The sequence below is a fragment of the Callospermophilus lateralis genome, chromosome 2, assembly GCF_048772815.1.
Source record: "Callospermophilus lateralis isolate mCalLat2 chromosome 2, mCalLat2.hap1, whole genome shotgun sequence".
Classification (NCBI taxonomy): Eukaryota; Metazoa; Chordata; class Mammalia; order Rodentia; family Sciuridae; genus Callospermophilus; species Callospermophilus lateralis.
The window spans coordinates 115,751,062-115,776,844 of record NC_135306.1 but is presented as its reverse complement, the minus strand read 5'-3'; the positions used below and the strand labels follow the sequence as shown (position 1 = coordinate 115,776,844).

General features: G+C 34.9%; 1 protein-coding gene across 1 annotated transcript in view; it reads left to right on the top strand.

Annotated features, from left to right (window-relative positions):
- Positions 1 to 24,398, top strand: part of Dlat (dihydrolipoamide S-acetyltransferase) — a 39,832-nt gene extending 15,434 nt beyond the window's left edge. Inside the window, exons 8-14 of the mRNA XM_076846405.2 lie at positions 2,562 to 2,629; positions 3,840 to 3,932; positions 4,237 to 4,344; positions 14,315 to 14,430; positions 20,354 to 20,516; positions 20,778 to 20,914; positions 22,016 to 24,398. Of these exons, the coding sequence (XP_076702520.1) occupies positions 2,562 to 2,629; positions 3,840 to 3,932; positions 4,237 to 4,344; positions 14,315 to 14,430; positions 20,354 to 20,516; positions 20,778 to 20,914; positions 22,016 to 22,145 (815 nt within the window). The 3' untranslated portion in view covers positions 22,146 to 24,398. The remainder of the gene's footprint in view (positions 1 to 2,561; positions 2,630 to 3,839; positions 3,933 to 4,236; positions 4,345 to 14,314; positions 14,431 to 20,353; positions 20,517 to 20,777; positions 20,915 to 22,015) is intronic.
- Positions 24,399 to 25,783: the final 1,385 nt, after the last annotated feature.

The following is a 25,783-nucleotide window of genomic DNA, read 5'->3' as shown; positions in this document are numbered from 1 at the left end:
CTATCTAAGAGCCCAACCTAAGGCACTTCCTTAGCAAAAACTCTGGTGTGGTATGATGGGGCTCGTTATGAGTAATAGAAGACACTTACCACTCAGGAAATTCCAAAGGTTTCAGGAGGTCCATTCCAGGAACCTAGAACAAAGATCAAATATATTTTTTATTATATCACAGTGATGGCATTAGCAAGATGGTTGCTTGAATTCTAGATTCAGAGATATCTAGAATTACTAGTACTAGTTTAAGTACTAGTAATAATATAGTCTAGGATTTGACCTTAGAGGTTGGGGGTGTTCTTGTGGGTGGGAGGGAAAAGTTGGAGCTGAGTAACATAGAAATCTGGGTTTTGAGTGGATTGTGGTTTCCAAGAGGACAGTGTGTTAAGATGCAATTAATCTGAGTAAATGGGAATAGTTATGAATTGGTAGATGAGAGACAGACATGAAGAAGAATCGGCTGTATAACCAGATGACATGAACTTCAAAAAGGGTTGAGGTTTTTGAGGAATTTTAGGTTTTAGAATTAGCTAGGAGGAGTAGCAAGGATACTTAATCCACATCCCAACTCTGAGCAGCATTATGTGAGAAAGAAAAAAAATAAGCCCAATTAAGGAAAAACTAAGGGAAAAGTTGAGTAAATCAACAGATTGTTTTGCAATTTGACCAAAATATAATTAGTTAGGGAAAAACTATGTTGAACCCTAAACCTTGGTTCAGAGTTTGATTAGACTCAAGGCTGCCCATATAATATTTTATATTTCTTTGGTGCATAGAACTTTTTATATCACTATCCCATTTTGTCTTCACAACTTTCCTGTGAACGGGGGTTGATATTATAATCTCTGACCTACAAGTGAAAATGAGGACTAGATGAGACTATGTAACTATAGTCATCTGTCTAGTTTATGTTAGATAAGAACCCTCCATACTTTACTGCTAGTTCACTGTTCTTCCCTTTATGTCATTTTGCTTCATGAGTGTCTGCTATGTCTTCTTAGGCAGAGAGGCAAAGAAGGGTAAAAGGTTTCAGTTAATTACTATTGGTTAGGAAGTTCTCATAGGTGGCTGAAGCTTGGAATAAGGCAGGTGATGCTACAGGTTTCCTTCCTGGTGGGGCTGCACATCTCAGCGTCTAGCTCAGCTTTGGTTATAAGGGGAGGTTATGGTTTCTATCTTTTATAAAGGAAGATAATCTAATAGGGATGCTGACACCTCTGTTCTAGAGCTCCTGGTGAGGATAAACACAGTCCTAGCCAACTCAGTTTTCATATTGAAGGAAAGGAATTGGGAAGAACTGCACATAACGAGAGCCCTTTTAAAAGTCTGCCATGGGGGAAGATGAATCAATTTGACCAAATTTTTTCTAGAAGTGGGCCAGTATAAGTTTATATAATAACTAAAGTCTGAATCTATCAAAATTAAAGGTCAGGATTATGTCCTTGGGTCTAACATTAAATGTATGCTGTTACAGATTGGAGGAGGGGGGAAATTAAATAAAAATAATATTAAATCTCTTAAATCTATGGAGAGTACTTGGAGAGGTCCTTCCTCATATGTGGCATTGTACCCGATTCTTTGTCTCTAACCAGTAGCTTTGGCTATTGTGAGAAAGCTGTGAATATCTGAGACCCCCTAAGGAATGAATAGTCCTCAAGATGAAATAATTAAAGTTAAAATTCATGCTATTGGGGGGTGAAAATTTGACGAGCCCAGTTTGTCCAGACAATTACTCACATATCTGTCAACCCTGTAAAGAGAATTCTTTATGAAGTAAAGTGAGATTCTATTTCAGGTTGAGAATTTTTTGTTTCTGTTATTTTTTTCTTTCTTTTTATTTATTTAGCTAACAAGTAGGGAACAGTTTTTCTTACAGATGTGTAAACTGTGCTCAGCATTATTTTTTTTGCCAGTATTTCCCAAGTTAAAAGAAGATGAAAAAGAAAGCACAGCTTATTTAGATGGAAATCTAAAAGAGAAATAGGCCAGGTGCAGTGGCACATGCCTGTAATCCCAGGGGTTTGGGAGACTGAGGCAGGAGGATTGCAAGTTCTAAGCCAGCCTCAGCAACTAGGCGAGGCCCTGGCTCAAAATAAAAAATGTAAAAGGGTTGGAAATGTGGCTCAGTGGCTAAGAGCCCCCTGGGTTCAATCCCTAGTATGGAAGGAAAAAAAAAAAAAGAGAAATTTGGCATATGTCTAATCCCAGCTATTTGGGGAGGCTAAAGCAGGAAGATCACAAGTTCAAGGCCAGCTTGGTAACTTAGTGAGACCCTATCTCAAAATAAAATAAAAATTCCTGGGGATGTAGCTCATTGGAGTAATACTTGCCTCGCATCTGTCTCTGGATTAAATCCCCTGTACTGAAAAAACATAAAAAATAAAAAGAATAATGAATAAACGATGATATTTTAAGGGAGAACTTGAAGGACTAGGGGTAAGACTGCAACCCCTATAGAGTGTTTTTGGTAGCAAACCCTTAGGAACTTGCACTTCAGGACAATGTTGATCTCCTTGGAGATCTAGTGGCATGCTGTCGTATATGTGATATTTATGCATTTCTTCTAGGGACGGGACCAGATGGCAGAATTATCAAGAAGGACATTGACTCTTTTGTGCCTACTAAAGTTGCTCCTGTGAGTTATATTTGACTCTACTTTTTTCAGTTTGTCCCTGCAGAGTGTTTTGTCCTGCCTGTTAGACCATTTCATACAGTATTAATGAAATAATTTAATCAAAACTACATTTTCTTCTAGTATCAGTGGCTTAACAATTTGCATTTGGGTATTCATCCCTCCGCACTTGCCTTTTTTTTTTTTTTTTTTTTCTTTTTGATACTGGGGATTGAACCCCGGGGCTCTTTATCATTGAGCTACATACCCCGCCCTTTTTTTCAGTTTTGAGACAGGGTCTTACTAAGTTGACTATGGCCTCACTAAGTCGCTGAGGCTGGCCTGTGGTCCTCCTGCCTCAACCTCCTGAGTTGCTGCAATTATAGGCATGTACCACCATGACCAGCTCAGCCCATTTTTAAAAACATATTTGCAAGTTGGTTGTCTAAGTTTATGTGTTTAATGAGTCTACAGAAGGACTAAATCTATATGTCCAAATTCTGTTTTATTGGGTAAGATGTTAAGATAATCAGCGAAAAATGAGGAAAATTATTTAGTTATTTAATGTTCTCTTTATTTGATATTTTTTTAGTTGTAGTTGGACACAATACCTTTATTTTTTATTTATTCATTTTTATGTGATGCTGAGGATTGAACCCAGGGCCTTACACGTGTGAGGCATGTGCTCTACTGTTGAGCCATAATCCCGGCCCCAGATGTTCTCTCTTTTATTTATTTATTTATTTATTTTTAATTTTTTTATTTTATTTTATTTTATTTTTTTATTGTTGGTTGTTCAAAACATTACATAGTTCTTGATATATCATATTTCACACGGGATGTTCTCTTTAAAATGAAAGATTTAGCCTTGTTTTTCCATAACATTGTTCAGGAAATTGAGTAGTTTGTTTATATTCATCTCTTAATCCTTTTAACTTAAGAATGCTTTGATTGCTTTATTGAGGATAATTTTTAAAAATAATATTACTTTGACATAAACTAGGCTCAAAGAAAAATGATACTTAAAACATGATTTCAGAATTCTAAGTAAAACCAATTAATAATATCTCTTAAATCTAATTCAAGTCCCTTTTGCTTCCTGGGGATATAACTAGTTATTCTACAAAACTTTTAGTTTTTACTTTGCCATCTGTAAAGAGTCACTGGTAGTGTACCAGGTATTTATGCTTAGATTGAGCCATAGTTACTGAGAGCTTTTTCTTTCCACCTACAGGCTCCAGCAGCTGCTGTGCCTCCGCCGAGTCCAGGAGTGGCACCCATTCCTACAGGTGTCTTCACAGATATCCCAATAAGCAACATTCGTCGAGTAAGAGCATTTCCAAAATCTGGATCCAGAGCTATTGGAAGCATATTTACTCCAGTTGTTTTGTTGTATTCATAATTTAAAACATTAACAGTCCTTTTTATTTGGGAATATTAGATGATTAAGGAAAACTTGTTTGGTTAATTGAATACTTGAGATAAAGAAATCACTGTGTATATATCTTCCAATTTGGATAATGCTTGGGGTTATCATTATGAGGTAAGCAGAATGAAGAGGCAAATAGATCTGAATTAGGGAAGGTCTCCTCTCAACTCAAGATAATTGATTTTTGAATCTCTGGTTTCAGGTTATTGCACAACGGTTAATGCAATCGAAACAAACCATACCTCATTATTACCTTTCTATTGATGTAAATATGGGAGAAGTTTTGTTGGTACGGAAAGAACTGAATAAGGTAAAACTTCCAGAAATTCCAAATCTATAAATTATAAAATCTTTTTCTCCACTAAACAGTTACACTTTTGTCTGTGTATTTTATTACAGTATGCCAATCGGTGATAAAAAAAATGAATATCATTTTAATTTTAACTTGCTGTCAATATCCTAGAGAATTTTCATTTTCTAACCCTTGATTAAAACTTGTCACTTAAAGTCAACTTTGCCAGACATATATTTTAGCCTAGCAAAGTCACTGGGATGTAATATTTGAGGGTTTTTTTGGTAAGTAAGAAACATTATAGATATAATTTTAGGAAGCTATTAAAAGTTCTGACTCAGGGTTCTCTTAACAATTTAAGCAATTATTATCTTTTGGAAACTCTGTTTACATAATTCTTCACTGCTTTGAAAGATTTATTTTTTTAAAATTTTTTTTAAAGAGAGAGAAGAGAGAGAATTTTTTAATATTTATTTTTCAATTTTTTTCGGTGGACACAACATCTTTATTTTATTTTTATGTGGTGCTGAGAATCGAACCCAGCATCCTGCGCATGCCAGGAGAGCACGTTACCGCTTGAGCCACATCCCCAGCCCTAAAAGATTTATTAACTTAGCAACACTATTAAACTTTGTAGAAGGTGGTCTTTAGTGCATGTGTGTTACTATATACGCATTTATAAATCATACTGCTTAGCTTGTATAATAGCTGTAATGCATATGTGTTGGGTTTGCATAATTCTTGAAAAGAACTTTTCTAGATTTGCAGTTGATATTTATTTTTTTTTTAAATACTGGGGGCTGAGTTTGCAGCTTAGTGATAGAGCACTACCCTGTGCATATGCAGCACTGGGTTTGATCCTCAGCACCACATAGAAATAAATAATAAGATAAAGGTATTTTGTCCATCTATAACTAAAAAAATTTTTTTAAAAATACTGATAATTGGGCTTGGGATGTGGCTCTAGCAGTAGCGCGCTCACCTGGCATGCGTGTGGCCATCCTCAGCACCACATATAAACAAAGATGTTGTGTCCGCCGAAGACTAAAAAATAATTTTGTTTTGTTTTGTTTTTGTTTTCAAACTTATTGGTATATATTTTTTTTTTTTTTGAGAGAGAGAATTTTAATATTTATTTATTTATTTTAGTTTTCGGCAGACACAACATCTTTGTTTGTATGTGGTGCTGAGGATCGAACCCGGGCCGCGCGCATGCCAGGCGAGTGCGCTACCGCTTGAGCCACATCCCCAGCCCCATATTGGTATATTTTTAAAGTAAGATTAGGTACAAAAGTTTAGAAAAATATGAACATAGACACTTTCATAAATAGTTCCACTTAAAAGGAAAATTTCCAAGAAGTAAACAGTTACGTAATAAACTCTTGAAAAGATAATATGACAATAGCTATTAAAAACCTTTAAATTTTTTTCTTGCCATGAATACAGATTATATTTCCAAATAATTATTCGAAAAGCTAAGTTTAGTGTAATGTACCCTTATTTATAATAGAAAAAAAAAATTTTTTATTGGTTGTTCAAAACATTACAAAGTTCATGATATATCATCTTTCATTCATTTGACTCAATTGGGTTATGAACTCCCATTTTTACCCCAAATACAAATTGCAGAATCACATTGGTTACACACTCACATTTTTACATAATGGCATATTAGTGACTGTTGTATTCTGCTACCTTTCCTATCCCCTACTATCCCCCCTCCCCTCCCCTCCCATCTTCCCTATCTACCTCATCTGCTGTTGTTCAATTCTCTCCCTTGTTTCCCCCCTCCCTTTCTCCTCACAACCTCTTATATGTAATTTTGTGTAACATTGAGGGTCTCCTATCATTTCCATATGCTTTCCCTTCTCTTTCCCTTTCTCTCCACCCACTTCTCTTTGTTTAATGTTAATCTTTTCCTCATGCTCTTCTTCCCTGTTCTGTTCTTAGTTGCTCTCTTTATATCAAAGAAGACATTTGGCATTTGTTTTTTAAGGATTGGCTAGCTTCGCTTAGTATAATCTGCTCTAATGCATCCATTTCCCTGAAAATTCTATGATTTTGTCATTTTTTGTGCTGTGTAATACTCCATTGTGTATAGATGCCACATTTTTTTTATCCATTCACCTATTGAAGGGCATCTAGGTTGGTTCCACAGTCTAGCTATTGTGAATTGTGCCGCTATGATCATTGATGTGGCAGTATCCCTATAGTACGCTCTTTTAAGATCCTCAGGGAATAGTCCGAGAAGGGCTATAGCTGGGTCAAATGGTGGATCCATTCCCAGCTTTCCCAGGAATCTCCATACTGCTTTCCAAATTGGCCTCACCAATTTGCAGTCCTACCAGCAGTGTACAAGTGTACCCTTTTCCCCACATCCTCGCCAACACTTATTGTTGTTTGACTTCATAATGACTGCCAATCTTACTGGACTGAGATGGTATCTTAGGGTAGTTTTGATTTGCATTTCTCTGACTGCTAGAGATGCTGAGCATTTTTTCATGTACTTGTTGATTGGTTGTATGTCCTCCTCTGTGAAGTGTCTGTTCAGGTCCTTGGCCCATTTGTTGATTGGGTTATTTGTTATCTTATTGTTTAATTTTTTGAGTTCTTTGTATATTCTGGATATTAGGGCTCTATCTGAAGTGTGAGGGGTAAAAATTTGTTCCCAGGATGTAGGCTCTCTATTTACCTCTCTTATTGTTTCTCTTGCTGAGAAAAAACTTTTTAGTTTAAGTAAGTCCCATTTGTTTATTCTTGTTATTAACTCTTGGGCTATGGGCGTCCTATTAAGGAATTTGGAGCCCGACCCCACAGTATGTAGATTGTAGCCAACTTTTTCTTCTATCAGACGCAGTGTCTCTGATTTGATATCTAGCTCCTTGATCCATTTTGAGTTAACTTTTGTGCATGGCGAGAGAAAGGGATTCAGTTTCATTTTGTTGCATATGGATTTCCAATTTTCCCAGCACCATTTGTTGAAGATGGTATCCTTCCTCCATTGCATGTTTTTAGCCCCTTTATCAAATATAAGAAAGTTGTAATTTTGTGGATTGGTTTCTGTGTCCTCTGTTCTGTACCATTGGTCCACCTGCCTGTTTTGGTACCAGTACCACGCTGTTTTTGTTACTATTGCTCTGTAGTATAGTTTGAACTCTGGTATCGCTATACCTCCAGATTCACACTTCCCTCTTAGAATTGCTTTTGCTATTCTGGGTCTTTTGTTTTTCCATATGAATTTCATGATTGCTTTATCTATTTCTACAAGAAATGCCATTGGGATTTTGATTGGCATCGCATTAAACCTGTAGAGAACTTTTGGTAATATCGCCATTTTGATGATGTTAGTTCTGCCTATCCATGAACAGGGTACATTTTTCCATCTTCTAAGATCTTCTTCTATCTCTCTCTTTAGAGTTCTGTAGTTTTCATTATATAGATCTTTCACCTCTTTTGTTAGGTTGATTCCCAAGTATCTTATTTTCTTTGAGGATATTGTGAATGGAGTGGTTTCCTCATTTCCGTTTCAGACGTTTTGTTGCTGATATACAGGAATGCCTTTGATTTATGCGTGTTGATTTTATATCCTGCCACTTTGCTGAATTCATTTATTAACTCTAGCAGTTTCTTTGTAGACCCTTTTGGGTCTGTTAAATATATTATCATGTCATCCGCAAATAGCGATAATTTAAGTTCTTCTTTTCCTATTTTTATGCCTTTAATTTCTTTTGTCTGTCTAATTGCTCTGGCTAGTATTTCAAGAACTAAATTGAATAGAAGTGGTGATAGATAAAAAAATTCTCTCTCTCTCTCTCTCACTCTCATTCTCTCTTTAAAATAAATAAATAAATAAATAAATACTGATAATTTTTGGCCATGATACTTAACCAGAAAAATTATTCCATGTTGTCATTGTGTGATGTGATCTATAGGTAGTTTCTGGGAAGAGAAGAGAGAACTTACACAGTTTGCTCTTTAGTACAAAAGGAGGATCAGTTTGTGAAACACAGATTGTCTTTGCAAATGAAACAAAATAAAATCATTGTTCAAGTGATTCCATTTAAAAATATTTTTAAAGAAATACTGAATTGCATGTCATTCTTCATACTAGTGTTGTAGACTAAATCCACAAAATTGTTTATCTATGTTCAGTATGCTTGTGTCTTTCTAAATACATTATATTCAGTAATAGGAGACAGTTTCAGCATTGTTTTGATCTATATTCATTATTTAGCTTTCAGTATTGGATTAGGCTAAAAATCTTATTTATGGATGTAATTATATGGCAAATTCTTGCTTATTAGTTTTTGTTTAAAAATTATATTTAGTAAGAGCTAAGCTTTTTAAAACAAATACAGACATTTATCATTAATAAAACCTATGGTTTAATATCAAAAAACAAAGGAAATAAAGAAACATTATATTTACTTTTTGTTTATAGTTAAGTATTATGCACTTACTTGGTGTTTAGGATTAGCATAAGGCACTTTTGGAAACATGATATAAGGCACAGTCTTTTATTTAATTTAATTGGGGCTAGAATACTTGTGAAAATATGGAAGGCTTTTTTTTTTCTTCTTCGTCTTTTTGGTGATGCCAATCCAATAAGAGGGCATCGTGAATATTTTAGGCAAGTGTTCTATATCACTGAGCTATAGCCACAAGATTTTTGTCAAAGTAAAAATAGTCATTTGTTGATCAGTCTCTCTCTTTTTGATTTTTTCTACTGGGGATTTAACCCAGCGGCTGTTTACCACTGAATACATCCTTTTTATTTTTTGTGATAGGGTCTTACTAAGTTGCTTAGGGCCTCGCTAAATTGCTGAGGCTGGCTTTGAACTTGTGATCCTCCTGCCTCAGCCTTCTGAATTGCTGGGATTACAGGCATGAGCCACCATGCTGGACATGGATCAGTTTCTTTATGGTAATACTCATCAATTGCTAAATTTTATTGTACAGGTTATTATAGGTAAAGGCTCTATATAGATTTAAGTGTTATTGGAGTTTAGAGAAGGAGAAACTAATGAGAGTAGTTGGGGAATTCACAAAGGACATAACTTGGTTGAACCATGCAAAGTTCGAATTGTTTTTATTGGCAGAGATGTTGAAGTAAGTTCATGCTAATTGTGGAGTGCCTAAGGCTCTTAATTCTCCTTCCCCACTTTTTCTCCTTAGGCTTGACACTATCTAATATATGTTTCATATATTTATTATTTATCCTCTTTGGAGCATAAGCTCCCTGAGAGCAGAATTTTTATGCATTTTGCCTACTGTTTCGTACCAGAGCTTCACTGTTAGGGCCCAGCATAGACTCTTAAATGTGAGATACATAGCTGAATGCATGAAATAGCGCCAGAGCTCTGCAGATGGCTATAGGAGTTAAAGATGATGGCAAGCTTTTTTGTCAAAGTATTAAAGCTCTTTTCTCACAAATTTACTTGGAAATTAGGCAAATGTATGTACAATGTTTTTTTTTTTTAACTTTTATTTTATTTATTTATTTTATGTCGTGCTGAGGATCGAACCCAGCACCTCCCATGTGCCAAGCAAGCACTTTACCGCTGAGTCACAACCCTAGCCCCAGTACGATGTATTTTATTCAAATTGTTTTGAACAGCTTTATTGAGTTATAATTCAGTTATAATTATAATGCCATACTATTCATCCATTTAAAAATTTTTTTAATTGTAAATGGACACGATATCTTTATTTTATTTATTTTTTTATTTGGTGTTGAGGATGGAATCTAGTGCCTCACACATGCTAGGATTAGCATAAGGCACTTTTGCTAATCAACACTGAGCTACAACCCCAACCCCCATTTTCATCCATTTAAAGTGTACAATTCAGTGGGTTTTAGTATATTCACAGAGTTGTACAACCATCACCACAGTAAGTTTTAGAACATTTTCCTCACCCCAGAAAGAATTCTTCCACCCCTTAAACCAGGTGTGGTTGTGTATACCTATAATCCCAGGTACTTGGGAGACTGAAACAGAGGATTGCAAGATTGAGGCTAGCCTGTGCAGTTTAGCTAGACCCTATCTCTAAAATAAAAAGGACTGGAGATGTAGCTCAGAGGTAGAATGCTCCTAGGTTAATCACTAGTAGGTAATTAAAAAAAGAGAGAGAGAAAAATCTTATACCCCTTAGCCATTATCCTATCAGACCAATCCTAAAAAACCACTCATCTACCTTTTTTTTTTTAATAATTTTTTAGTTGTCAATGGACCTTTATTTTATTTATTTATTTGTGTGCAGTGCTAGAATCAAACCCAGTGCCTCACACGTGCTAGGCAAGTACTCTGCCATTGAGCTACATCCCCAATCCACTCTTCTACTTTTTGTTTCTATAGGTTGATCTATTATGGATATTTCCTATAAATGGAATCATATGATATGTAGACTTTTCTGAATGGCTTCTTTCATTTAAGATGTTTTCAGAGTTCATCCACAATGTAGCATGTATCAGTATTTTATTTTTTTAAACTGCTGAATAGTATTTTACTATAATGAGGTATGTCACATTTTGTTGAGTTGTTCATCAGTTGATGAACAACTCAACAAAATGAACAACTCAACAAAATGTGACCTATGGATTGTTTCCTCTTTTTATCTATTGTGAATAATGTTGACATAAAATTTTTATGTACAGATTTTTGTGGGGACCTAAGTTTTCATTTGTTTTATTACATTATGCCTAGGAGTGGAATTTCTGGATCATGTGACAACTCTATGTTTAACTTATGTGTGTGTGTTTATGTGTGGTGCTGGATGAGCCCAGGGCCTTGTACATGCTAGGCAAGTACTCCTCCATTGAGCAACACTCCCTCCCAACCCTTTGGTTACTTTTTGAGGAAGTTCCAGATTGTTTTCTGAAGTGGACTTGCCTTTTTATATTACCATCAACAATGTGTGATTGTACTAATTTCTTCATATCATTACTAATAATACTTGATTATCTTTTTGAGTCATCCTAGTGTCAAGTGTTCATTGTGGTTTTAATTTGCATTTCCCTGGAGGCTACTCAGATTCAACAGCTTTTCACAAGTTGGCATTCTTAAATCTTCTTTGTAGAAATGTTTATTCAGTTAATTTACTTTTTTTCTTTAATAGGATTATCTTTTTATTATTATACATATGATTTCTTCATTTACTCTGCAGATCCCTTACTGTAGATAAGTGGTTGCTAAAGTTTTTTTTTCTTTCCATTTTTTAGCTTTTAGTCTTGCTGTCTTGATGATGGGATCCTTTGAAGTGTGAACTTTTAGTATGTCTGTTTATCCAATTTTTCCCCCCTTTTGGCATTTTATCTGCTAAAAGCTCGGTTCTTGTCCTTAATGCCAATCCAATAACAAGAACACAGTTTTGAGAAAAAATGAATAAGAAATTTTATTGCTTTGCTAGCCAAGGAAAAACACTGGGGACTCCTGTCCCAAAGACTGTGATTCTGCCCATCAGCAGGAACAGGAGGCCCTGAGATTAGGGAATGGGAAAGATTAGGGAAGAGCAGGGAGAGAGAAAAAGAAAGAAATGTGTTGTATTGTCTGGGTTCTCTAGAGGAACAGAATTAACAGGAAGCATAATTATAAAAAGGGGACTTTTTATAATTAGGTTGGCTTATGTGACCAAAAGCTAGATAGTCCATAGTTGCTGGCTGGAGAGCTGGAAAAACCAGTAGGTGTGCATTCCAAGTAACTGAAGCCCCAGGACAAGAGAGATCAACAGTGCTACCCTAGTCCAAGACTGAAGGCTTCTGGAGAATCTCTGGCAGTCTGCTTGGAAGAGTGAAGAAGCGAGAGTCTGATATCCTCAGATGATCACTGTAGCAATCAAGAACCAATTCAAGAATGGAGTTGTATCTCAAGAAGAATTGAGCTTCTTGCTTCCTTGTTCTTCAACTTTTATTCCATTCAAGCCATCATCCTATTTGGATAGTGCTGCCCAAGCTTAGGGAGGGTCTCTTTCAGTTGGCTATCTCACATGTTAGTCATTCCTAGACCTACCTTCACTGACACACCCAAAGCCTCTTAATCTTCACCATCTCTTAATCCAATCAAGTTGACAATTCAAATTAGCATTATACATATCCATTTTAAAAAATAAATTGCAGTGGCTGAGAGCAAAGTTTATATTCAAAGCATAAAGTAGACTACTGTTAAAAAGTTGTTGTCTAAGGTTATGAAGATTCATACCTGTTTCCTTGTAAGAGTTTTATAGTTTTATTGTGTATTTTTGCACAAATATAAGTAGGAGTCAACTTCATTCTTTTGCATGTTTACATTTAGTTGTCCCAGCAACATTTGTTTGAAAAGATAATTCTTTCTCCATTGAATTGTCTTGGCATCCTTGTCAAAATCAATTGACCATACATGTGAGAGTTTGTTTCAAGATTCTTAAGTCTATTCCATTGATCTGTGTGTGTACCCTCTAGCCAATATCACAATCCTGATTACTGTAACTTTGTAGTAAGTTTTATGGGTAGAGAGGTAGATGCATGCATACATACGTACATATGTACGCACATACTGGGGATTGAACCCAGGGTTGCTATACCACTGAGCTACATCCCCAGCCCTTTGTAAGTTGCTTAGGGCTTCACTAAGTTGCTGAGGCTAGTCTTGAACTTTTGATCCTCCTGACTCATCCTCCTGAGTTGTTGGGATTATAGGTATACACTACTATGCTGGTCTGCAGTAAGTTTTAAATGATGAAGTTAAGTCATCTTTGCTCTTTGTTCTTTCTCAAGATTGTTTTTTCTGGATATCTTGCCATTATGAATTAATTTTAGATTAGCTTGTAAATTTCTGCAACAAAGCCAGTTGAGATTTTGGTGAGGATTGCATTAAATTTGTAGATCAATTTGGGCATTGTTGCTATTTTAACAATATTGTCTTCCCATCCATGATTATGTGATGTTCTGGCATTTATTTAGGTATTCTTTTAATTTCTTTAGTCATTTAAGTAAATTTTAGAGAAGTTTTACATATTTTTTGTTGAATTTATTCCTAGATACTTTATTCTTTTTGGTGCTTATATCAATGAAATTGTTTTCTAAATTTCATTTTCAGATTGTACATTGCTACCACACAAACAAAAATAAAACTGAGTTTTATATATTGGTTCTAGTTCCTGCAACTGTGCTAAACATTATCCATTTAATGTTGAGAAAGGGACTAGGGGGATGAAAATATACAAGCGATCCAAGGTGGGAAGGATGAAATGAAACCAGAAGTTGGTTCTTCCATCTTGTTTAATGTAGGTCTTAACAGCTATACATTAATTTAAATATTTATTTTTTTTAATCTAAGGATTAAATCTATACATTAATCTAAGGATTTATTTGTTTTTTTATTGTACTAGGAATTGAATCCAGGGGTGCTCTGCCATTGAGCTACTTACTTCCCCAGCTATTTCTTTTTAAATTTGAGACAGGGTCTTGATAAATTGCCTAGGCTGACCTCAAATTTGCAGTCTTCCTGCCTCACCCTCCCCAGTAGCTGGGATTATAGGCCTGTACCACCACACCTGGCTCAATCAGAGTTATCTAATTTGTTTGCATATGGTTATTCATAGTATTTGTTATAATCCTTTATATATATAAGATAGAGAGTAACATCTCCTGTTTCATTCCTAATTTTAAGAATTTGAGTCTTCCCTTTTTCTGTCAGCCAAACATCTGTCATTGTGGTTGTCATTTGACTGATCTTTTCAAAGGATCAATTTTGATCTTGTTGAGATGAGTGAAAATTAAGACATATCATAATTTATGGGATGCATCTAAAGCAGTACTTAACAGGAAATGAATAGCTGTTAAGGCCTACATTAAACAAGATTGAAGAACCAACTTTTGGTTTCATTTCATCCTTCCCACTTTGGATCACTTGTATATTTTCATCCCCCTAGTTCCTTTCTCAACATTAGGTGTACAATCTCAGACGTTGGGGAGAGAACTTAAGAAAACGATCATAGTTTCTTGTCTTTACAGATGTTAGAAGGAAAAAGCAAAATTTCTGTCAATGACTTCATCATAAAAGCATCAGCTCTGGCTTGTTTAAAAGTTCCTGAAGCAAATTCTTCTTGGATGGACACAGTTATAAGACAGTAAGTATAACTAGAGGTTTATATCTATCAGCAGTTTTCTTTCTTTTTCTTTTTGTTGTAGATGGACACAATACCTTTTTTTAAATTATTTTTTATTTTTATGTGATGCTGAGGATTGAACCCCTCACACACACTAGCCAAGTGCCCTACCACTGAGCCACACCCGAGCCCAGCAGTTTTCTTATGTTATCTAATGTATAAGTAAGAGTTATAGGGGGATATGACATTCGTAGGTGAAACAATTTTAAAACTACACAAAACCATTTATGAGATAGTACTAGTTTAGCTAGTAAAGGCTGTAAATTCTTTGTATGAGCTCAGAAAAGGGAAATCAGTATATAGTTGAAAATAGTGTTTGTTATTGTCACCGTGGTACTCAAGTATATTTCACATAAGGATTTCATATTTAATTCTTAATGGCCATTTTATGAGTAAGTGCTTTCCCTCCATTTTCTAGATGAGGAAACTGAGGCTCAGTGGATTAAGTAAATTGCCCTGTGTTAATATGTTAGTAAGTGTCATAACTATGATTGGAACCAGGATTCTGACTCCTAAGGTAGCCCTTTTCTAATATGAGATAGATGCTTTCTTCTTCTTATAATTATTATTATTATGAAAAGGAAAAAACAAAACAAAAAGCGAAGCTCTTTTCCTTTCTGCTGTGCGCTCACACACTTATAGCACCACATCTGTGACTAGATGTATGTGTGTGTGTGTTGGGGGGTGTTGGTTCCCCACACATCAACAAAGCAGTCAGTTCTGGAGTGTGTAGGTGTCCTTCAATTCAATTCAATTCTGACCCTCTACCTGGGGTTAGAGTCAGATCCCACAGACTGGGGACTCAGTCCCACTAACACTACTCTCACCTCAGATGCCAGTCTCAAATCTGTCTACCTTAGCTGCTAAACTACTGACTACAAATTAAGCTTCCTATGACTTCCATCTTGGGTTTGATAATTGGCGAGGACAGCTCATAGAATGCAGGGATACACTTAACCTATGTTTACTGGCTTATAGAAAGAATATTACAAAATACATAGATAAATACTGGATGAAGAGATGTAGGGCAAGGTATGGAGTAATCTAAAACTTCCATGCTCTCACCGGGAATATCACTCTCCAATCACCTCCACATGATAGAAATTTCTAAAATATTAACATTGAATATATAAAATGCTATATGTAAATATAACATTAATGTAATATTTATGTTAAATATTTTGAATTTTTATGGTCTTCTCTTCTGTAAAATAATTGGGTCTAATTAAAATATGTAATTTACCATAAATACTATACTCACTGGTTTTAATGATGACTTAAGGAGGGGGAAATAATATTCTGTGTTCTCATCATGAATTTTTTCTCAATCTCCCCATACTGGATGGTTTGTTGGTTCTAACTTTTTCTTTGGTCACTCCCTTCTTGGAGAACATCTACGAGTTTAATATTCCTTATAAGCATATTAGTCTCATAGAGTTGTTGTTATAAATTACCACAAAATTGATGGCTCGGAATTGAAATTTAGGACTTGGAGTTTAGCACAATGGTAGAATCCTTGCCTGGTATGCACATGACTCTGGATTTGATCTCCAACACCAGAAAAAACAAATTTAAAAAAACAACATAAATCTACTCTCTCATAGTTCTGGAGGCCAGGAGTCCAAATTCAGGGTATTTACAGGATTTTGCTCCCTCCAAAGATTCTATGGGAGTATCTTTTCTTGCCTTTTCCAGTTCCAAAAGTTATAGGCATTTCTTGGTTTGTGGTTGCGTAAGTTCAATTTCTACTTTCATCTTTACATGGTCTTTTTCTTTGTATTCTCTTTTTATTCATTTTTACATGGTCTTTTTCTTTGTATTCTCTTTTCTTAAACAGACTCTCACTTGTATTTAGAGCCATCCAGATAATTGAGGATGATCTTATCTCAGGAAGTTAAATATACCTTCAAAGGTGTTTTTCCAACTAAGTCTGCATTGATGAATCTGGAAATTAGGATATAGACATATCTTTTGGAGGACTACTAGTCAACAGACTTTAAGTCTGTCTTCCTGTTTTCAGTACTGTCCATACTATAAACTCATGGATAGCTTTCTGGGGCCTGAGCAGAAGTAGCTTGTAATTTCTGGCATTCATAGCCATCCATAATTCAGTCAAGGCTTGCTTTCTGATCCTCTGTAAAACCTTCTTGTGCCAGTTTGAGTTAACCACTGTTGCTGTGTATGCCATTAACTTTCCTCTTCTCAGAATGTTATTTGGGCTTTTCCTTTCTTTGATTTTAGATTGATTGCTAACACTTAATGAGTGCTTAGGGAATTTATATTCATTATTTAATTCTCATGAGTATATTGTAAAGTAGGTACCATTTTTGCCTCCATTGCATATAAGGAAATTGAGGCACAGAGAAGTAATCTGCTACATATCTAGAGAAAGGTGAACCAGCCAAGATTTGAATCCCAACTATATTACTTAGCTTTCTGTCACTGTGACAAAATATTTGAGATAAACAACTTCTAGGAAAGGTTTATTTTGGCTCATGGTTTTATAGGTTTCAGTCCATGGTCCTTCGGGCCTGATATGGAAGAAGCAGCTTATTCATCTCATAACTGCTGGGAAGCAAAGAAAAAGACCTGGAGGTGCTCATCCTAATATATCCTTCAGGGGCACACTCCAGTGACCTAACTTCCTTCTATTAGGCTCTACCTCTTAAAGGTTCCACCTCCTCCCAACAGCACCAATGGCTGGGGACCAAGCCTTTAACACATGGGTCTTTGTGAGACATTTCAGATTCAAACTATAGCACCCCCAATTCTCTGAACCAAGACTAAAACCTACTCTTGAACTACAACATTATACTTACTGTTCTATCCTGTTTAAAGCATACCTGTCTTTTTAAAGCCTAGTTCAAGTTCCCCTTTTGTGAGTACCTACGGAAAATTATGCTCTCTGAATATCCTTCTGAATAGTGTATGTATTTCTCATTTGGTACTTGCATTCATGCAACAAACATCTGTTAAGCACTGGTTTGGGTTTTTTAATTTTAAGTATTCTGAAGGCAAGTATAGTTTCTTATATTCTGTTCAATCCCTTCTGCCCATCATATAGGCAATATTTAAAACAGCTTTAATTTACAGTCGTTTACATACCATAAAACCCCACAGCTCAACATTCCTTGATTTCTGTAAATTTACAGAATTGTGCAGTCTGCCATGTTCTAATTTTAGAAATTTCCATTACTTCCACAAAGATCACTCTTGTCCATTTGAATTTGAATTACTGCTCCTATCCTCAGTCTTCTCAGCAATATGTTCTGCTGACTCTATATGTTTATCTTTTCTATACTTATAGAAGTGGAATCATAAAATGTGCCTTCTTTTGCATCTGGTTTCTTTCACTTAACAATGTATCCCATGGACATGCATCAGAAGTTTATTGTTTTCTATTGCTAAATAGTATTCATTTGTTTCTGTATGGGTGTACCATGTTTTGTTTTTGCATTCATCAGTTAATGGACGTTTGGTTTCCCTTTTTTGCTATTGTGAATAATGAACATTTGCATACAATATTTTGTGTAGAAATGTTTTCATTTCTTTGGAGTACATTCTTAGGAATAGAATCACTGAGTCATTCATTGGGTAAATGTTTAATTTTTAAAGAAATTTCTACACTACTTCTCAAAGTGGTTGCACCATTTTACCTTCCCACTCACAGTGGATGAGAGTTCCAGTTTCTCCACATCCTTGCTAACAGTTGTTATTGTATATGTGTTTTAAATAGCCATTCAAATTGATATTAAGTGAGTGCCATCTACTTTTAAGACTACGTAAAGAAAATAACATATAAAGAAAGGATCAAGGTTACAGGGAAAGTTCTTTGAATTGTTTACTTTTTTAAATTTTTAATTATTTGTTCTTTTTAGTTGAATTGTTTAGTAATTCTCACCAAACACCCTTCATTTATTTGTTCATACAGCCTTTCAACAAATACTTATTGAATATGTACTGTTTGCTGGATTCAGTGATAAACAAGTTAGGAAATATCATCCCTATTTCAAGGAGAAGGTTATTAAGCAAGTAACATTGTAATGACAATAACTTCAAATATATTTAATTGGCACATAGTTATATGTATCTATAGGGTTGAGTGTGACATATTAGTGTAGGTATACAATGTATAATGATCAGATCAGGTTAAATGGCATATCTGTCACCTTAGACATTTATCTTTTTTGGGGGGATTGTGAACAATTCAGAATTCTCTCTACTAGCTTTTTTTCTTTTTTTCTGGGGAAAGGAGTGTGTCAGTACTGGGGATTGAAACTCGGGGTGTCTTTTTTTTTGCGGGGATGGAATCCAGGGCCTTGTACATGCGAGATAACGCACTCTATCAACTGAGCTATATCAGCTGAGACAGGGTTTTGTTAAGTTACCCTGGCTGACCTCAGACTACTGGGTAGATGGGATTACAGACATGCACCACCATACCTGGCTCTACTAGCTATTTTGAAATATTCGATTAATAAAGCCCAGTTATGGTAACTGATAAGGACCACAGTATTACTGGTAGAGGTCTCTGTGTTTGCATGTAACAAAAGCCTGGCTCTAGCCAGATTGGGCAAATTGGGGGACTTGGTACCTGCAATCTTCTAGAACTTATCCCTAGGAAAGGCTGAAATGACTGGAGTTCTTTCTTTAGAGCAGAGCCATGCCTTCATGTGGAATTTTGACTTTTTCTCAATTGAAGAACACTTGGGCAGGATCCCTTAAAGGCCCCATAGAGACTGTAGGTACTATTCAGAACTTGGATGGGGGAAAAAAGTCACCTTTTTTTTAAAACCTCTATGGACATTTAGTATCTCTTCCTTTCATAAATGTAGAGAACATATAAAGAAATGTCATAGTATTTGTGGTTTGTAACAAATAAAATTATTTTCATATCACATTGTAGTTATTGCATCTATCTTTTAAAAAAAATTTTTTGTAGTTGTAGATGGATAGAATGCCTTTATTTTATTTGTTTATTTTCATGTGGTGCTGAGACTGAACCCAGTGCCTCACATACACTAGGCAAGTGCTCTACCATAGAGTAACAGCCTCAGCCCACTGCATCTGTCTTAAAATATTATTTTGCTTATCTCTACTTCAAAATGATAGGAATTAGTTTTGTTTCTTAATTATTTTTGTAATTTGAGTATTTTATTTTTGGTTTTAAAAAATATTCTAAAACGACAGCTGAGGATGTAATTCCTCCTGGGTTTGAGTCCCAGCACTGCAAAAAATAAATCTGAGATGAAACCTAGATGCATAGGTGCTTCTGGTGATTTACTCTGGAATAATTTGGAAACCTAATTTTAAGTTCTGAGATAGCACCACCTCTATGTCCTGAGTACTCCTTTTTCCCTTCTAATGCCATTCTGTTCTTTCACTCTTTTTTTCATCTGCTCAACTGCTGCCTACAGAGATTCAGCTCCAGCCTGTGCACCTCCATTTAGTTTTGGAGTTCAGATAGTTAATTCTTACTGAATGTTGTGTTTTTTGTTTTTTGCTAGCTACTCCCATGTTTTTGGTCAAGAATGGTGGAGGAAGTTAGAGTGGTGTGACTCCAATCTACTGACAAATTTTTCTTTTTTTCTCATAATCATTTTTAAAAAAGTGTAAGTCAAGGAGAGGGCACAGCAAAATGTATAGATTAGAACAGACACCTTGAACTGAAGCACAAACTGGCTCTAAAAATTTCTAAATATTCATATTCCTCCTTAACTTGGTGCTGTTTAAAAATTTTTTAATTTTTTTGTGGTATTGAGGATTATACACAAGGCCTTGCATACTAGACAAGTGCTCTGTCACTAAGCTACATACCCAGTCCATAGGCTCTTAAAAAAATATCAGTATTGATATTTTTCATTTCTTTTTTCTTTTTAAACAGAAATCATGTTGTCGATGTCAGTGTTGCTGTCAGCACTCCTGCAGGACTCATCACACCTATTGTGTTTAATGCACATATAAAAGGACTGGAAACCATTGCTAATGATGTTGTTTCTTTAGCAGCTAAAGCAAGAGAGGGTAAACTACAGCCACAAGAGTTCCAGGTGAGATAGTACATACTGACCTTTAATGCTTATTTTATTTTCCACTATTTGATTCTGCCACATAGTTTTAACTGATACTAGGTCCTAAAAATAAAGGAAAATTGAGTTACATGTCAAATGCTGAAAATAAGACATTTTCCAACTAGTGTGCAGAAGTCAATACAAAATTGTCATAAGACCTTTCACAGAATATTTGTAATTTTTTCTAATTTACACTGGCAAGCAATTAATATGATCTGTTTTTAATCTTTTTTCCTTTAGGGTGGCACTTTTACAATCTCCAATTTAGGTATGTTTGGAATTAAGAATTTCTCTGCTATTATTAACCCACCTCAGGCATGTATTTTGGCAATTGGTGCTTCAGAGGATAAGCTGGTTCCAGCAGACAATGAAAAAGGGTAAGTGCCAAATTGGAGAAGGAATTATAAGCTGACTTTCATTACATTATGCATCTGTTTCTGAGTTTGGTTTTATAGGTACTTACTGGCATGGTGTACTGGATCTTTAGTAGAGTCAGATGCAAATATAGGATGAAATTCCTTAGAGCAGAAACTTTTATTTTACTAAATGCAGTAATCCTATTTAAAATGAGATTCTGCTGGGCTCAGTAGTGCATGCCTATAATCCTACTGTCGTGGTTTAGGAGGCTGAGGCAGGAGGATCAGGAGTTCAAATCCAGCCTCAGCAAAAGCCGGGCGCTAAGCAACTCAGTGAGATCCTGTCTCTAAATAAAATACAAATTAGGGATGGGCATGTGGCTCAGTGGTCAGGTGCCCCTGAGTTCAATCCCCAGTACCCCAAAAAGTGAAATTAAATTAAAAAATAAGAAAAATAAAATGAGATCCTATTGATGGGATCTTATTTGAGATTTATTCTAGGTGAGAGTTTAGTACACTTACAAGGAAAGGGTCAGATAATAAATATTTCTGAGCATGTGGACTCTATTGCAAAACCCTACCATTGTAGTATGAAAGCAGGCATAAATAATATGTGAAAGGATTAAAATTTTAAAAAAGAAAAAAAAAATCTCTATAAAAACAGGCAGAGGAAAGGATAATGCCACATGTGGTATAATTTGCCAACCCCTGTTCCCAGGTGTCTGTCTGGTCTTTTTCTTCAAGCTTTTAATTTGAACTAAAGATATAGAGAACATGATCTTTTGTGTTCTATGAATCAAAATGCATTCTACTATCATGTATAAAAAATCAGAATAAATAAAAATTTTTAAAAAAAGATATAGAGGGGCTGAGACTGTGGTTCAGCAGTAGCACGTGTGAGGCACTAGGTTTGCTTGCAGAACCGCATATAAGTAAATAAAATAAAGGTCTATCAACAACTAAAAAAAATATTTAAAAAGATATACAGGACATGAAGAGTAGGTGGAAAATAATAATATTACTTGGGTTGGATTATAGGGTAGGAATCAGCATGTGGGTGATTGCTGGCTAAAATCTGTTTATTGCTTTCAGAGTAACTAATAATATTTTTACTCTTTCTAGATTTGATGTGGCTAGCATGATGTCTGTTACACTCAGTTGTGATCATCGAGTTGTGGATGGAGCAGTTGGAGCCCAGTGGCTTGCTGAGTTTAGAAAGTACCTTGAGAAACCTATCACCATGTTATTATAATTAACCCAAGAATTTCTGTATTCTCCCTGGTCACATTGGTTCATTCTTATTGAGATATTTATGTTATTAAACAGGTGGTTGTTTAAAAGTTAACCAGTTAATTTTTGAGTCTATCTAGATAAATTATTTGTAATGGGCATTACTAAAATTTTTTTTTAAATGCCAGTTATACCCAAATATTGTACGCAATTGGTAACTAAACACCAGATTTTAATCTGTGTACTTTTAGTCATGGGACATGTGGCCTAGCCTGAGGATAAGTATTTCCATAGGAGATATAGAATAGGCAGAAACCTGGTTCCCTAGAGACAAGAAACCTGCGTAAAACCTTACAGTTTTAAATTTGCCTAAAATTGCTTAGATGTGAGGGAAAGAGAAGTCAGAAAAATTACTTCTCAAGAGAAAGATCTGAACTGAATGAAGCTTTATTTTAGAATTTAACACTGGTTCAAAATTTTCTATTATATGAACTTGGTTTTAGTTTATCAATTCATGGGAAGGGTATAGAATTTCAGGGAAAATAGCTGAAACTTTAAGAGTCCACATTTTTTTTACACTTCTTCACTGGTTGGTCTTTATTTTTCTATGAATCTCTAAATGAAATGATTTTCCCCCTCTTACGATATAAATATAAACCATTTCTTGGTATAAATGAGAATTTATGTGGGTATTTATTTAGACAATTTAAATGTGTAATTCTTAAAGTAGAATTCTATAGTTACTTCCAAATAAAAGAACATGCTTATAAAATTTAATACAATTAAGAAGTTGTGGAGGGGCTGGGGATGTAGCTCAGTTGGTAGAGTGCTTGCCTCGTATGCACAAAGCTACGGGTTCAATCCCCAACACCACTAAAAAAAAGAAGTTGTGGAGGTAGAATTTTCTAAGATTAACTGAGAGTTGATTACAAATGAACTTAGTTATTAGGATTTATTATTCAAATAACTGGAAAACTATGAAATAATTATGGAATATATGCGGGATAAGTGTACACATGTAAAATATGGTTACTAAAGTTGGATATGTGCCAAACTCCATTTATCAGCATGTCCTGTCTGAAAAGAGAAGGGATACACTGGTGAATTGTTTAGAATGCTAAAAAAGGAAGCCCAAGCCAGGCACCGTTGCTACCCTTGTTGTCCCAGCTACTCAGGAGGCTAGAGGATCTTTTTTTTTGAAGAGAGAGAGAGAGAGAATTTTTTTAATATTTATTTTTCAATCTTTATGTATGCCAGCGATGGCGTTACTGCTTGAGCCACATCCTCAGTCCTTGTACCAATCTTTATGTATTTATTCATACATTTGATAAAAATGTCACAGTTAAGAGTGAAATCATTACAATGACATAAGTAACTCTACAAAGTCAAACTGCTTTTAAGTCAGAATATGGGGCAACCACAGCTGCTTAGCACCTGTGCACACCCACGCAGACATGCTTTCCCCCACACACCCGCATACGAGGTTTTTTTCCTACCCTAGCATTGTCTCATGTAAAATAAGATAGCCCCGAAATCCTATTTGAGAGAAAAAATTAATTATGGCTACCTTATCAGTCTAAGTACTTTTTTCAACTTTATTATTTTGCCTTTCTCTTGGAGAGGAGGAGGACATGCTATCCAGGACAATAAAAATGAATTGGGAACTTTATTACAGTTCCAGACTTTCTATTGAATTGACACGTTTTAATAAATGTTTGGAATTATTTATTATAACTACTTAAAATAAACCTGACCAGTGCTTCCTTGTATATGTAATATGTGCAACTATCCCCTGAAATTTGCTTTAATGTTTCAGTGTTGAATCTGTTTCTGAATGTTCATTTATTATATGGTGCGTAAGTGATACTCTATATATTCCTCAAACATTCACCTTGCTATATTATTATGAAAATAATTCAACATATTATTCTGATTTTTCACAATATTTAGTAATTTCAGGTTGAAGATTATACAAAAAGAACAAGTTTATCACAAGGGACCAAATTAGTATGAGCCAAATTTGGTTCAAACAAAAAATTTCAAAGATAATTTATTCTTTGCTAATGCTTATGGCTCTGTTGTTCCCTTGAAAGAAAAATAAAAAGTTCCCATATAATAAAAAGTTGTTCTGAGTTAAAAATTAATCTCAGCTATAATCTAAATCTGGATTCAGTATATCTCTTACCAGAACTAAAAGAAGAAAGCTAGAAAAGAAAAAGTCATGGATTTTGGTTTAAATTAGATTGTTTTAAAATTAAACTTTGTTTTCAATGTGTGTGGTCTAATTTTTCATCTTTTGGGAATTTTTAAAAAATGATTTAAGTTTCAGTGTCAGCTATATACTCATAAACTCTCAATACAGATAAATTGGTAAAGGTCTGACTTTAGGAGGATAGCCAAGTCTTTAAGCTTAAGAAATTACTGAAGCAGCCTGTGTTCAGACAGGGTACTTATTATCAAAATGGAAAGAAAGTGAGATCTGGCTCTATTTGATAATTTAGTCTCAATTCTGAGGTTTATAAGTTAAAGTTATGGTATCCTGAAGCATATTTTCAAAAAGGAGTAACTGTGTGAGAGATAACAGGAATATGTTGCAAAGGAAAGTCATTACCTATTAATGCATGAGTTGGAATATATGGGGAAATCATAATCACTACTGATAAGGGACCTAAAACTTAATTTGTAGAAAAATTTACTCTTTAAATTTCAAATTTTGAGAAGAAATGGAAGAAATCTTTTTTTCTTTTTATTTGTTCCTTTTAGTTTTATGTGACAGTAGAATGTATTATGATATACATAACATGGATTATGACTTCCCATTCTTATAGTTGTATATGATATGGAATTATACTTGTTATGTAATGTATTCATTCATATACGAACATAGGAAAGTTATGTTGAATTCATTCTACTCTTTGCTATTCCCAATCTCCCTCCCTTCCCTTCATTTCCCTTTGTCTATCCAGTGAACTTCTATTCTTCCCTTCCACCTTTTGTGTGTTGGCATCTGTATATCAGAGATCATTTGGCCATTGTTTTTTGGGGGATTGGCTTAACATGGTAGACTCCTGTTCCATCCATTTACCAGCAAATGACATAATTTCATTCTAAAAGAAGTCTTAATAAAGGGGTTGAGGTTGTGGCTTAGTGGTAGAGTGTGAGGTTCTGGGTTTGATCCTCAGCATCACATAAAAACAAACAAATAAGGTAAAGGTGTTATATCTTAATAAGATTCAAATTTAAGCCAGCACACATTTCATTATTAATGCCCTTTCTGGGAACATAGTGCTTTTTTGTAGGAAGGAGGAGGCAAAAGTATTTTTCTTAATATAAAATCCATTAAGATATGAGTGATATTTAAGAAACTATCAAGAATGTAAATTTAACATTGTATTATTAAATGTATTAGCTGTTGATATGCATTTTATTAATGAGTACACAGATATAGTGATGCAACAAGCATGTGTGTACTGAGTGCAAAAGGAGAGATTCGGTCAGTTCCTTGTGGTTAGGAGGATTTCCTAGAAAATACATTTTGACTGTTTTTGTAGAAGAAAAGATATGGTGAAGGCATTCCAAATGTTTTGAGAAATAACAATTTAATAGGTTTGTTAATTTTAGGGCATGATATCACTGCTGAAATTTTTCAGAAGATAAATT